This window comes from Neolamprologus multifasciatus, chromosome 7, assembly GCF_963576455.1.
Source record: "Neolamprologus multifasciatus chromosome 7, fNeoMul1.2, whole genome shotgun sequence".
In the NCBI taxonomy this organism is placed as follows: domain Eukaryota; kingdom Metazoa; phylum Chordata; class Actinopteri; order Cichliformes; family Cichlidae; genus Neolamprologus; species Neolamprologus multifasciatus.
The window spans coordinates 65,016,305-65,031,972 of NC_140445.1; the positions used below are offsets into that span (position 1 = coordinate 65,016,305).

The window sequence follows — 15,668 nt, forward strand, 5'->3', positions numbered from 1 at the left end:
TAAAATGAGTCCGGTCCACACTGCTGACATTTTGTTTAGCCTAGCTACAGCAGCCTCCAGTTTCTCTTTTTTTACTCGTCTAACCCTGTGCCTGTTTAGCGCGGGATGTCCCCTAGTGGCCAATCTAAAAAACTACAACGAAAATGACAAGCCACCCTCTGATTAATGAAATAAGTTAGTATCGGTTCATGGTATCGGTTAACTTTTACGAGTTAACCGATACCACATTTTTACAGTATCGGTACCGATACCGATACCAGTATCGGTATCGGTACCTAAAAATCCCTAAAAATAACATAATAAATAATATTTTAGTTTGAATGTGTTTGAATCAGATGGATTTGGATTCATCTGCTCTATTCCTGTGTACCACAGACATATTCATTAGCAAAGGTAAAACAAGGACATGCAAATGTGACATCATTATTCCACAACCACCTGGGACAAACCCCTCGTAAACCTCCTTTAACCACCTCTCAGTGGAACAACCTGCCAATAAACTTTGGCAAACTATTAATTCTGCTCATGAACTGTCTCTTTTATGAGCTTTACAGTTCACTAAAGAGGCACGGTACCAATGTTTGTGGTGTGCCAGATTGTTAGTGTGGCTCTTCACAAAGCCAAGTGCACATTGTTTGGGCCAAGTTTATTTGGGCTTGTGAGTCAGCAGACGGCAGAGAGAAGTCTTCCTTTAATAGGGAAGCAAATGATCCTTCCTGCTTCATCGATCACATTAAATCTTCTGTCAGTGGTAAAAGTATATATACTCTGTGTACTTTTAACCTATGTTGAATTTGATATTTTCAAAAATAATATCCATAAATGTGATTTGGGGATGACTCGCACTCTTTGTTTCAGTAAATTCAAATAGCTTTCCTGTGCTGTGGTGAAGGTCACAGCGTGGCAGTGCTGTTTAGGTATTAGAGCTTAGAGAGACAGATACGGTGGGGGATGGAATAAAAGAATCAATCTTCTTTCTCTGCATCTGTCCAACACCCAGGTAATCATTTAGACCAGCCTACCTGTTATGTAACATCAGCAGAAGAATTATCTCAGTCTATTTCAGAGTATCTTTAGTAATTGTACGTTCAGGTGAAAGCTTGCTTGTAATGCCCAGAACACAGACACACACGTACCAACGAGTGCTTTAAAACAATTAAAGATTCATAAGAATGGGTGATGAATTACAAATCTATGCTGGGGAAGGTGGGACAGTGGTATAGATGGAGACCTGAATAATGAATATGTGCTGCTGAAGCCTGACACAGTGCACAGGGTGGTGTTATTAACTGTGCCTTTCAGTGCGGACTCTGATGCCTGTCGTCACTGTATCTGGCTTCATGTCTGTTATTGTTATTGCAGCAGAGACGTGTTTGTCTGCCCCCACACGTCACCAAACAAGTCAACTTTCTGTTTTTCATACGCAGTCTCAGATCTTTGTGCCTATGAGGGGATCCAGAGCCATGTTACGTTTTTCAAAAACACAATGTTACAGCTGAAATAATGATCATTGCATTTGTAGCATACTTCATGGCCAGCGTTGCATTGATTCTGCTGCACGCACGGCTAACTGAAATGCTGACTAAAGCTTTGCTGTTGTTTCTTTTTTCTTCATTTCCATTCACGATGGTGATGCAACAAAAGTGAAATGCAGAACACCGCTTTGAGAGAAGCCCATAGAAGTTACATGACAGCCAGCTTCCTCTCAGTCTTCTAATGCAACAGGTGTTTTACTTACACACTTCCTCTGTGTGCACTATTTTTAGCCACACTAGCCTCAGTTAAAAGATTTGTAGTGCACCATCCATCCATATATTTACCCATCTTCTGGTCGTGGCCATCATTGTGGCACAGTCAGTCCTCCACAGGGCCAGTACACAGACATAATTTACACTCACTTGCTTGCAGGACCATTGGAAGTAATTAAATCAACAGTTTGGTAAATGGGTAGCAGAGCCACAGTGGTTAGCACTGTGGCTTACATCCAGGAGGTCCTGGGTTTGAATCTGCCATCTGGCCGAGATCTTTCTATATGAGTTTTGCATGAGTTCTCTCTGGGTACGTCTTCCTCCCATAGTCTACAGACATGCAGTTTGTGGGGTTAGATTATCTGGGATTCTAAATTGCCCACAGGTGTGACTGTGACTACGAATGGTTGTCTGTCTCTTTGTGTCATTAGCAGCAAATTGCCACCCAGCTAAATCAATACTGCCTCAAAGTAGCTGTGTGAATGCAAATTTACATTTTTAACATTTGTGCATGTCACCAACACACAGCAATGAGACTCTTAGACAAGACAGAACTTCCCTGATGCACACCGACTGCATCCAACAGCCACTCACACATGCGCCGCAGTAACGGCCATAAAAGCTAACAAGGCAGACGTGTGATGCAATCAGACACTCGAGTGTGTGATGAGCCAAGGTCATTGGAAAAGAACAAAGAGATTGTAATCAAACAGGAAAAGAATCTGCTGGCATCAGACCGCTGGACCTCATCCCTGCTCTCTGATTAGCAGTGCAGCCAAATGTCCAGCAAATCAACTTCAACCGATCAGTCTGTTTGTCTGCAATGAAAGACAAATCTTAACTCAGATCCTGCTGGAGGCTTGGCACACACACACACACACACACACACACACACACCACATCAAGGATTGCAAGAGCGATTTAAATCTTTTGGGTATTTTTTATCTTCCCAGTTTCCAAATGTCCTTGTAGCTAAAGAAAAATGGATACTATGTTTCAGTTCATTATAAATTCATATATGCAACAGGGCATCGTTTTGATTAACCTCTGATGTTTTAATTAAAGACCAATGAGTTTGTGAACTCTGCACTAAAGGTTCCCAAACCAGTGAGAGTTGAAAGATGTCTTTGGAGCTCATTTTTAGTCTGGTCGCGTTCTGTAAAACTGGCCCTCGGCACCTTCCCCGCTCTTTCGTCTTCTTCTCCTTCACAAAACAGTTTAGTCAATGATCATTTAGGATTCAAGCCTGCTTAAAAACCATATCACACAATCGCTCGCACCAACCCACACACACTGCAGCGCACACCCCACATTCACACACCTCAAAAACTTGCAGCTATCCTTTCAATCTTCTCCACACGCTCAGCCCCCAAGAATGTTTGGCAGTCGCTTTTGTTTATAGCTGAGTGTGAATTATTCTAGTGAGTGAAGAAGAGAGGGGGGAATTGGAAAGGGCTTCCTCTGGAGAGTGGCTGACAGCCTTGTCAGAAATTCTGCAGATACACGCAAACTCAGCCAAAACATGCCCTGGGGGGGTATAGATTTGACCCTTTTGATGTAGATGTCGGTTAATTCATGATGACACATGAACAGGTGCATCGATGCTGCCCCAAGGCTGCTTTGTACGGGTGTCCACAGGAATTACAATGTTCAGTCCATATGTGGAGGAATATGAACCCCTTGGGGATAACACGGGTTTGGTGTAGGAGTTAGCTTTATATGGAGAAAAGTTGGTAGAACACAGAAACGAAGTATTGCCTCTCACACTCACTTCCATCTATGTTTCTGCTCCAAAATCACTCTCTGTATCCTTTTTATGTATTTGTCCAACCATGTAAATGGCTGAAGAGAGTAAAAGTTGCAGTCTACCCGAAGGACAGTCTCTCCTTGCATCACCCTTCTGTCCCAGCTCTCCACCTTTGCTTGAATGCTTCAGTCTTTGCTTGCCTCTCCGTGGCAAACTCCCAGAAAGCACAGGTGTGTGTGGGCCTGCCCAGATGGCAGTGTTTTTGATGATGACAGGAGGAAGAACAAGCCAACCGAACTCAGGTCTTCTACTGCCCCCCCCCCCCTTTTTTTTTACATTAAAAATAATCAGCAGTGTTTGGTTTGATAAAGAGCTCAAAGCAACCTGTAAACCTCATTAATAAACATTTCAGTGATAAAAACAATACATTGTGGTTCACAGCCTTTGTGCTGCACGCTGGGAGATGCCACATTCTTGCATTAGTTTGGCAAAGAGTTGTATTTTTTAACAAAAAAGGTTCCATCACTAACACCGAATAATGTAATGCATTAGTAACAGTGTTACACGTTAAGCTTCTGCCAGCACAAACCGAACATTCCCTGCTCCCGTTGCTTCACATTGAAAGGATTTAACAGGCAGGCATCAACTAGTCACAGGACGTCTTTGTTGGCGAGTCTTGCACTTGCCATTATCATTCTTCAGAAAAACGAAGCCAAATCAGTGGAATTTTCAGGATTTTGCCACAGATGACCAGTTTGAAATATTGCAGACACACAGAGCGAAAATGAGCAACAACTTTTACTTTTTCTCTTCCCGCTTGTCTCGTCTCGTTCCCTGCGCAGCGTGGGATCAGATCACAGTTACTCACAGGACGAGTCGGCTATTGTCTGATGTCTTCATTAAAAAAATTACACTACATTTTTTCTCTGCCTCTCGGTATCCTGTAACCTGTAGTTCTAAACCTAATTTGGTGTTTCCAGCAGAAGATCAAACAGGACTAAACAAGACGACTCAACGGATTTTGTGCTGTTGAATGGCTTATGTCCTTGTTACACTCCCATAATTTCAACTTGACATATATGCTAGTTCTCACTCACAGTAACACCAGTGTACAAAGAGACACATTAGCATTCCTTCATAAAACATTTAAAACTCTGCAGCAGTTCAAACCGAATCTGAAATAAATGGATGGTTCGCCCTCACCTGCTCGTCTTGCTCTGGTCCCCAGGTGAAAGATGTGTTAAAGCACAAGGTTGCTCACACTTGTGTTACCTGTAAACACAAGGATTGAGTCTTTACAGGTAATGAGTTGGAAGCTTGGACTTAAAGAGTGGGATCAGCTGGTGTTGGAGTGTTTGTTTTTTAAATAACGATTTCACAGGGGAATACTTCCCCTGAATTCTGTAACATTCCCACAGCTTCCCATTATGCTATTTCTTTGATGGACTAATTGCTTTGAATTGCATAATATTTAGAGTTCTATCATCTCTGCGACTGTATCGTCATAGAAACTGCACCACTAACTAATTTATTACAGAAAATATGTTACAAAATGTAACATTACAAAGTAACACAATTTTGCTAGATGCTCTATGAGATGTGCATGCTAATGATGCAGTATACTCCTGCTGGGCACTCAAAGTGCTTCCTACTGCAAGTCTCATTCACCTAATCACACATATATATTCATATAATGTTTTATCTATGCTTAAGCATATTTTCTAACATTCACACACTCACACTCCACTGAAAGCATCAGGGACAACTCAGGGTTCATCTTCTTGTCCAAGGATATATTGATGTGTACACCAGAGGAGCAAAGCAGCTATTTACTTGAGCCACAGCCGCCCCAATGACAGTGCAAACACGCCAGTGTTCACCAGATAATCTGTCCTTAGCATGTTATCACTTAACACATACGCAAAATGGTAATGGTTCTCAACCTGGGAGTGCAAACAAGTGGCTCTTTTGTTAATCTCCTGTGGTGTTGATGAAATTAGATGAATATGAATATGGAACAAAACAAACACTACCTACGGCGCTATCCCTGTTATCCATTAAGTGTGCTCAACCTCAGTAGCAGTAGATACCATGGATGGATATATATCTATAGAAATGTGAAAAAAGATCACACACCTTGCACCGGTGTCCTGACTCTGGCTCCTGTGCTTGACTCAGTCATGTTAAGCGGGACACTCAAACAATGTGATGCTAGTAAGTATCTTTCCCCTGCAGTTAAGTCTAGACTAGCAGCACTTTGTTGTGTTCATTAGGTTTATTTAAACAGAATCAAACATGTTGTTCATGTAGTGAGCGGAGACAGCTCTCTCCTATCATTAGAAACATTTCAAGCATGGCTTTCCTGGAGGAAGCTGATAATGTTTTACTATTAGAGAAACACATTTCATAGTGTCTAAACCAGATTGTGTTGTTACATTACTGTACTTTTGGATGTTATTCAATACATTAGTATACAGTATATTGCCAAAGTATTCACTCACCCGTCCAAATCATTGAATTCAGAAGCTCCAGGCACTTCCATAGCCAAGGGGGGAAAAAACCAGGCACCGAAGCACCTCCACACATTTATAAAAGAAGCGATTGATCTCAGGAGCTCAGTGAATTCCAGCATGGTGCAGTAACCTGATAGAGTACCTTTGAGATGAATTAGAGCAGAGCCTGAGTCAGGCTGCCCCCTCCAGCATCAGTGTCCGACCTCACAAATGTACCTCTGCAAGAAAAAAATTCCCATAAACAGACTCCTCAACTTTGTGGAAAGCTTTCCCAGAAGAGCTGAAGATGTCATAGCTGCAAACGGTGGGACATTGAACACTATGGATTAAGAATGGGATGTCACTCAAGTTTATATGTGTCTGCAGGCACATCTGGTAACTTTGGTAACAAAACCAGTTCAGAAGATGCTGGGACTCTGTGACATGGTGTCCTTAGTTTCCAGGCATTCGTGGACTTTTGTTAAAAGAGGAGGGGGTGCTGCACAGTGGTTAACAGCCTTGATGTAACTAGGGCTGCCACGATTAGTCGACTAGTCACGATGTCGTCGACGACTAATTTCATAGTCGACGCGTCGTTTGAAGCTTTGTAAGATCCCAAAAGACGCAGAAATAAGTAGTAGGATTTAAGAGTGTAATAACAGACTGAAACAGAAGATGGCAGCACTGCATGTACAAGGATGCCAGCTGCCGTTAAAGCCCGAAGAAGAAGAAGAAGCTGTGTCCGGTATAGCATCCTCCTGTGCCGCATTTGTAGGCCTATGGACTACTTGCACAATCACTTCCGCGTTCGATGTAGTCCTGCCCCAGTGCTTCCGGTGTGGTTAAACCATGGCGACGTTCTACACTCGCTGCCTACAAGAGCTCCCAAAATTGAACAACACTGATGTTCATCGGATTTGCAGAGTGACGACTACCCCCGCCAGCAAATTAGATAAAGGATTTAAGTTATATGCTGCATCATATATACACAACTACGAAGGTAAGAAAACGTAAATTAACCGACAAAGAAATGCTAGCTAACGTCAAATGCAAACACTACTTTACTCCACTATGTCCTTCATTTGATGTCAATTCTTTATATTACATGTTTTCTTAAACGGTATTTTATGTCGTCCGAAACTATAGTTGAGGTTTTCTTAACTAATGTCACTTTTGTTGTTAGACACTGTTATAATAGCGTTAGGTAGTTGGCTAACTAAGGAGGTAGTTAACTACCTAATGCTACTCTTGCTAAGTGTAAAATATATATGTTTAAGACGTGCTGACATGAGTAATACAGAAATAATGCTAATGGTACTTGTATCTTTATTCAGTGTCCAATAAAGACAGGTTGTTCTGTTTTAAATACTTTCCTTTTTATACTCATTCTGAAGCGACATTAGCATAGCTACCGACAGATAAACAAACGTCCGGAAACGCCCAAGCGGTAGTATTTGGAAACGGAAATACGTCACATGCCCTAGTGCAAGTAGTCCATTACGTTACAGCGACACGAGGAAGACTGTCCAAATTCGAAGACTCCGACAAATGCGCCCTTCATTTCCCCAGATTTGAAGGATGGGTTGGGTGTGTACTTCGTGGCCCAAACTATCCCAGAATTCATAGCGCAGCCCAGCTCAGTTTCCAACAATTTCCAACTAACAGCTAGTTAGTTTTAATATTACTCTTATTATTCTTTCTGGGTCACAAAATAAACGTTTAACATATTTTCAGGCGAGAATGTAGCTGTGTAAACCTCAAATATCTGCTCAGTTTATCAAGACACCACATATTTTCAAAAGCGCTCCGACGTTTTCGGAGACGTCTGTTACGCACTAGCTCGATAGCTAGCCGGGGGCTAGGCTCACTAGAGCCGTGAGAACACCGGACTCCCGCTAATCGTTTTCAAACCCACCGCCGTCTTTCACTACTCAGGTTAAACATGATATATAAGTTACTTAGATAACTTAAAAATGTTATTGTTTGGCTTTTTTTAGTATTTTATTTGTTCCTGAGTAAATCGGTTTGGCTGAGATTAAAGTTATAGTTTTTACACAGCTGAATACAGGTCAAGCAGACAGCTGATTATCAGAAGTGTGAGATGCTCGAGAATTTACTCCGGTGTCCTGTTATATTTTAGATAGCAAGGAGTTTATTAAACTTCACCGAAACAATCTGCAAATTTCATTAAAATTTAATAAACTATCATCTTGTCTTTATTTTTAGTTGGCACATACCTTAAACACTTAAAGCTGTAAGCTAATGATAGTTATATAAGAGCAGATGCTGCTGGTGTAAGCTGTATGTTTTACGTCCAATGGATGATGATCTGATTAGTTGACTAATAAAATAATAGTTTGTGGCAGCCCTCGTTCTAACGTTTTTGATATGTGTTACTGCCATAATATTAAAGATAACTTCAAATGGTGAATTTTCTCTGTTTAAACATTTGAGATGTTTTCTGTTTTCTGTTATGAATAAAATATAATTTCATGAAATTTGCAAATCACTGAATTAAATTTTTACACAGCATCCTAAATGAATCGGGTTCATACATCAAAGATGTGGATTATGTGTTGGTGGCCTCATTGTGCAGAAGCCTTTGTGTGTATGCATGTTACTTGCATTGTTGTTTCTCCTCTCCCCGTTTAATTTGTATCCACAGGTAACAGGAGGTTTGGTTTTTGTAAACAGTTATCTGGTTAGCCTCAGGTAATCTTTGAGTTCAACACAGCTGAAAAGGAATGTTTAACGACTGTATTATATTCAGTTTGATGCTGGTCTGGCCTGCTGATTTCCCCTTTCTGTCCCTCTGTGCTGGCTTGCAGGTCCTGGGTAAGCAGAGTTAATCAGGGTTATTGTTAGAGCATGAATGTTTACAGACACTAAACGTCACTTTTGTAGAGGATGGTAAAATACTTCAGTAAATTAAACCTGCTGCAAATCTCTGAAGGACTTTTTTTATTACGAGCCTCACTGTAACTACTTGAGCTTCCCTCCGGAGCTTTTCTGGACATTTTTTAGCATGTTTGTGTTAATCTTTTACCAAGTTCACTGTCTTTATGCGAGCGTGTTTGTGTGAGTCCTCTGTTATTATAAGGTATTAAAGGGCAGTGGACCATCAAGTCAAGCTGCCACGTAATAAAGGGCACATGAAAAATGTGCTTGGCTTTAGATAAGAAGACACTTACAGAGACTTGTTTTCTCTGTCCACTGCCTCTCTCTGATGTTCCTCTGTCTCTCTTTTTTCTGTCTTTTATATTTTTATCAAATCTACACAAATTCTCTGATTTCCCACTAACAAATATTCAAATATTAAATCACATAGAAACTCATCAACAACAGCTTGTGTTTGTCTTTTTCTTGAGATGTTTTTTTGGTTTTGTTTGGAACAAACTGGTTCAGTGTCCTTACAGTCAAACATTAATGGCAGAATGCATTTTCTTCCCTTTTCCATTTTATTCCTTTAAATTAGAGTCAGAAAACACACAGGGACACGAGGAAGACTCCTTCGGCTGATTAAAATCTACATTTGCGGTCTGAGCCAAGTGCTCTCTATCTAGATGGTGGGATATGTCCTCTGTGGGGATTTCTGTGCTGATAGTCTGTGCCTGTGCAGTTTAATTGGATCCATATCTTACCATATATCTTATGGTGTGCATCAACTATGATGCCTATGGCAAAAAATCAAACACCAGCTTATCCTATCTCATGACATGGAGGGAATTAAGAAAATTCTTGTAACAAAGAAGAGAAATGCTCAGTGGGGGTGTATCCCAGCATCGCAGAATCAGTGCATAATCTCACATCAAGGTAAAATTTGCTATATAGGAAAATGTTTGACATTTACAAACTGGTTGTGTTGAATAAAAGATGTCATACAGATGACGCTGCACCTCCTGCCTGAACATCTCTGCAGTACAAGAATCACCCTCTCGCCACATTAGCAGCAGCTTCCCTGAAGTAAAACTGCTACAAAAAAAGAAAAGGAAAGATGAAAACCCTACAATTTTGCAATTTGACCTTATTACAACCAGTAAAAGCTGTAGTATGAAATATTTCTCAACTTTATTTATTCCAGAACAAAAAATGTTAAAAATCAAAATCTGCACATCTACTCACAAAGACTGCTCCAAGGATTAAAACAAGCAGCTCACTTCACGTGTCCCTACAAGCACATACGATGCCCTTTTCTCACTGCTGTCTTGAACCTGTAATAATTCATGGCTGTGGAACAACTGAAATCCAAGTGTTAGCTTCACTATGAAAATGACAGCACCTCCAACAAGCTAACACCAGTTAACTGTAGCCTTAGCTGTCATCAGTACAAATGCAGGATGAAAGCAAAGCTGGCTTTGAATATTAAACAGCTACTTCTCCTCCTTACTTGGCTCTTGGGTCTTTGGGGGTTTGGGTTGTTGAAGACTGGTGGGTCCCCCCCAGCATGACACCAGACAAAAATCTGATAAGTCTCAACATGATCACTCAGTTCATTAACTGAGGTAAAGTGATACATGCATATGTATATGTAATTTATAAGGAATATTGTAGCATATGTCAATATACAGTGCTATATGTGACTATATGTCATAAAACAAGACAACATCAGTAATTTAAGTACATTTGAGAAAATGACATCATTATTTTTTAAGCAAATTACAGAATTCATGTTCTGAAACCCAAAGCCAGGAAAGACTTCTCTGATCAGTCAGAAATTAATCAACAATTAAAATCAACCACCAACCCCAATTTTTCTGCAGTTAAATAAGTGTAATTTGGCATAAAATGAATCATTTGCTTTGCTATTTTTTCAGCTTATCTTATAAAACAGTACATTTGAAAGTTGTTGGATACAATTTGATTACAGAGTTTGTACGATGTGAACCATAAAAAACATAAAATTGATTTTGGTAATGATAAGTAGCATTAATTAAGGGCATCTGTGGCATAAACCTCACAATGAGTGGTGGTTTCATAAATTGTTTATTTATCATCTTTAAAAAAGTTAATGGAAAATGGTGACACCAAATATTAACCTTTTAAAAAAAACCACACAAATAATCTGCTGAGCTGCTCATTAAAAGTTTCTGCCAGGGTGGATGATTTACCATATTAGTAAATGTAACTTCACGTGTATTAACCACCAGGGAGAATATCCTACTTTGTATTGGGACTGCTTCCATCTGCAGGGACTTACACGTATTTGGTGGTGTGACTGTTTTGGGGAACTTCAATTCGTCACATCCACGTATAAAACGCATCCATACCCATCCACATACACAGAATGCTGCAGGGCATGAGACCAGCTGAGAGAAGACCCAGAAAACAGAAAGAATGAACGAAAACAGACTTGACCTTGATTAGGGTTGTGAAAAAAAGAGGTGAGGTTAGGGTGGGTTGCAAAGTAACTTGCAGATGCACAGAACTGTGTGCAGGATAAATCAGCTTAAGCAGTAGCGCCAAGCATTAGTAGATGTTGACTGGCAGTGAGGGCAGCTGATGTCTCTGGATAAAGCCTGACTTTGGGGCCTACCTGAGCTACCATCATGACAGACTTTCTTCTTCTCTTCCTTCCCCAAAACTGTAATAAGCGTCCGCTGACATTTCTTTAATGCCACAGAGCTAGAAGCGACATACATGACAGATGCTCTATCTGCTGTATGCTGAGTCCCAATCCTCACCTCCATCCAAACACCTCTACCACATCCCCGCTGTGCACCTCCGTTCTTATTTTACCAGAAGCATGACATACACATTTTTCAAGTTCACTTTATTTGTTCAGCCTTTCTTATCACAGTTTCATTGTCAAGGGTTCCTCGGCGCCCACATCAGGGAACAATGAATGCATGCAGCGACCTTTCGACTGTCAATGAGCAAGAAATACTCCCCCTAAAACCGTGGATGAAAAAATAAGTAGACGTGTGAGAGATTATCCGTGCATCTGGCCGTGCAAGAAAGAGAGAAAGTGTCGTGGTCCTGGATCGGTGACCCAGAGTTTTGTTTCATTTTGATATCATCTTGTGTTTTGTGTTGATTCTTATTTTGTATTAGTTCTTAATGTTTTAGTGTTCTCCCTTCTGTGCTCAGTTCATGCCTCTGAGTTTGTGTTTGTAAAACAGTTTGTGAGTTTCCTGTTTTACTTTGAAGGTCTGTGTTCCCCTCTGGTGTGTCAGTCCCTCACTACATTACACAATTCTGGTTACAAGCATGGCCAATAGGTCTTTATTTAGAAAACTTACTTAAAACTTTAGTTAAATGTCTTCCTCTGATCCCTCCTGTGTGATTTCTTTATTTGAATAACCCGTAGCATTGCTTTGTCCAAAATTACATAATTGTGACATTTTTGTTATTGTTATCAATACTAATCAGAACCTGTTAAGATTGATACATAAGATTGAAACAGTGTGAGCAGATAATTGCACTGAGCACTGTCGTTTTTGGAAAATGCTCGTTCTTATTTTCTTATCTAACCACGTGAGTTAGGTAAGAGGATTATTGCTGCTGTTATGTTTGTATGGAGACAGAGCCAGGATGTAATTAGCTTAGCTTACCATGATGATTTGAAGCTGCATTAAACATGTCCACTAAGCTAAGTAACAGTCATTTTTTGTTCTACACAGACTGTCTAAATATACTTTTTTTTCATGGCCTTCTCGCCTCCGTGTCTGCGTGTCTTCTTCTACATATTTGCCTTATTAATGCAAAAACAGTGACGTGTTAACTGGAAAGGTCAAATAAAAATGTAAAACACAAAGATATATTTGAGGGTTGACCCCACACAACTTTCCATTACCTTCATAAAACAATGGGCCGATTCCTGTACAAAAAATTAAAGGGCTTTATTTAAGCTTTATTTAGCAAACACCCTGCTGGCTCCAACATCCTAAATGATATTACTTTTTTAATGCAACTTTCTGCAAAGAGAAAATATTAGAACATTTTCAAATTAGAATAAAATGTTTTAGTCGTTTAAAAAGTGTCGCTCAAAAGCAAAAGTCCTTGAAAAGGTCTTTATCAAACATTCATCTTTCTTGTCTTTTGACTTTTTGGACTGAACTTTACTTTTGAGCATCAGTAATGATTTGTGACGATGAGCTACACAAACATATGAGAATACTTTATACCCCGTAGCTGCTTTTAGAATAATGGTCCATACGAGTTATGATCAGTGTTGCAAAACGCCATTATATACGGTTTATAATATCAATGTGTCTTTACCTACCGAGTATACAGATGGATAAAAAACTTCATCATGTGCATGTAAATCTTAATTCTAACGCATGAAAACCACAATAAAGCAAAAGAAATTGCCGCTGAAATAATAGAGAAAAAAAAGATAAATCTTATTTGAAGTAACTGGATGAAGTTGAGTTTCAGGCAGGAACCCGTTTCCCTGTGGGGGTTTTAATCCCAACTTTAATCTAGATTACATCCACATCTGTCAGGTCCCTTCTTGGACCCCACGTCCTGCAGGCAACTCTTCTCAGTAAAACAACTCTGAGAGGTCCAAAAGGCCACAGCGGGATTAAACAGAGTGAGATGAGGACAGATTTGTTCCAGACACGAAGATCAACAATAACCAGAGACTGTTGTCTTAAAAACATTCGATTAGACATTAGAGAGACACAGTGCTGTAATTGTGCGCGTGAAAACAAGAAGGTGATGTAAGAAGCAGAATTCACAGAATACTTCTCTGTCTGGCGGCGACAGCTGTTTCTGTTTCTTCAGAGTAAATGTTCAGCAGTAGGACTCTGATTGAGCATCCCAGACGAGCAGAGATTAGACGATCGTACCAAGGAAAAAAAATACAGACCAGAAAACGGATTTCTCTCAGATTACTAGGAGAGCTTTTATTTGGAGCGTTGCAAAGTACATTTCATGGTTTAAGTGCTCACTCTCTCTCACTCACGCTCGTCTTCATTCAAATAAAAACACCTTTTTTCCCTCCATGTCCGTTCCTTTCGTCACTGATTACGAACATTTGGAATAATTATGCAATTTCTTAATCGTTTACCTGGAGTTTATATTTGAGAATGGAGAAACCGTTTCAGTCCAAGCATAGAAATATACACAAGAGAGATGAATCGCATCATATATGAGACAATCAATTTGCTAGAGCATGGCTTCAAGCTAGTATACAGTACGAAACACACTGAGGTCATACTGTAGGCAACGGATTAAAAAGTAATGAGAATGAAACGAAAAGTTGCAGTCAGTATTTTCACAGTGGGAGGAAAAGCAACTTTGGATTGAATATTGCATGTTTATGGACGCAGCCGTTTACTAATATTGCTGCAGAGGCTTTCTGGTCAAAATCATCCGATTTAAAGGGTTGTGTGTCTCTCAGCGCAGACGCTTTTACTCCTTGTGAAATCCTTGAAGAGCAAAAGAAATGCGTAATGTTTGCTTAATCTCTTTTTATCCAAACAATGCAGATGCCCTCAGAGCTGTGTAGATAGCGAGGCCTTTTGGAAGCAGCACTTTCATCGTGTACTGCACAGTCACATCTTAGAGGTCAGTCTGTGCAAATGCAGCTCAGAAAGCTGCTGCCGGAAGGCTGTGATTATTATTCCCAGCAGCTTCGCCACCTTTCCCTAACAGAGCCAGAGATTCCAGCAAGTGCACATTATCCTTGTCTAGATGCATTTTAGGTGGAGCCGAGTTCTCGCCGCCTCCTTCACCTCCCGCCTCCTGTTGCTCCCCACTGGCAGCAGCAGCTGCAGCGGCGGCCACGCACTCCTCTTTGAACAATCGGTCGTGCTCCATCTTGAGCTCTTGGTAGGAGCGGGAGAACATGTGGAAGATGGAAGTAGCAGGGAAGGCCATGATGAGAATGCCACTGAGGATGCTGCTCAGTGCTACCACCTGTCCCGGAATGGATCTGGGCACCATATCGCCATATCCCACTGTCGTCATGGAGATAATGGCCCACCAGTAGGAGGCGGGAATGCTGCTGAAGTCATGGGTACCTGTGAGCTCGCTCTCAGCCAAATGCACCAGCGGGGAGAAGAGGGTGACAGCGACGCAGAGAAAAAGCAGCAGAAGGCCAAACTCCCGGGTGCTGCGTCGCACCGTCAGCCCCAGCGTCTGCAGGCCGAGAGAGTGGCGAGCCAGCCTCATCACGTAGAGAATTCTCAGCGCTCGCAGGATCCTCAAAACCAGGCCTAGCTTGTCCAGGTAGCCCTTACCTCCTCCCGGCCTCTCGTGTTCCAGCTCTGGGTCTTTCTCTGTCACCACCAAGGAAACGTAGTAGGGCAGGATGGCCATGGCGTCGATGATGTTGAGCGGCCCGCGGAGAAAGTCCAGCTTGCTCTGAGCTTGAATGAACCGCAAGATGAACTCCAGGGAGAACCAGGCCACACACACCGTCTCTATGATGAACATGTTGTAGCACTTAGATGAACACTCGCCCTGAGGTGGAAGAGAAGGCAAGGCAGAGAAATCGAGGATAAGAGAAGCGGGAATTGACAGGGAGTAAGACAGATGGTGAGAAAAGCAGAAGATTCAGAGGTCAGATAATCGTCTTTGGTATTCATTAATTAATCATAAGTTACATTCGGTCAGTATGCTAAAGCTACTGCAGCTGCACTGGTGGGTCATAAAGTGACGCGATCGATCAATTATTGCATTTGGGAAGACCTCGAGGATTAATCCTCCTTGGGAGTGGCGACAAAATGCAAT

At 41.1% G+C, this 15,668-nt stretch overlaps 1 protein-coding gene across 2 annotated transcripts in view; it reads right to left on the reverse strand.

The window, feature by feature from the left end:
* Positions 1–15: 15 nt before the first annotated feature.
* Positions 16–15,668, reverse strand: part of kcng4a (potassium voltage-gated channel, subfamily G, member 4a) — a 42,227-nt gene continuing 26,574 nt past the window's right edge. For both annotated transcript variants that reach the window (XM_085165494.1, XM_085165495.1), the window contains exon 4: positions 16–15,398. In XM_085165494.1, the coding sequence (XP_085021620.1) occupies positions 14,523–15,398 (876 nt within the window). In that variant the 3' untranslated portion in view covers positions 16–14,522. The remainder of the gene's footprint in view (positions 15,399–15,668) is intronic.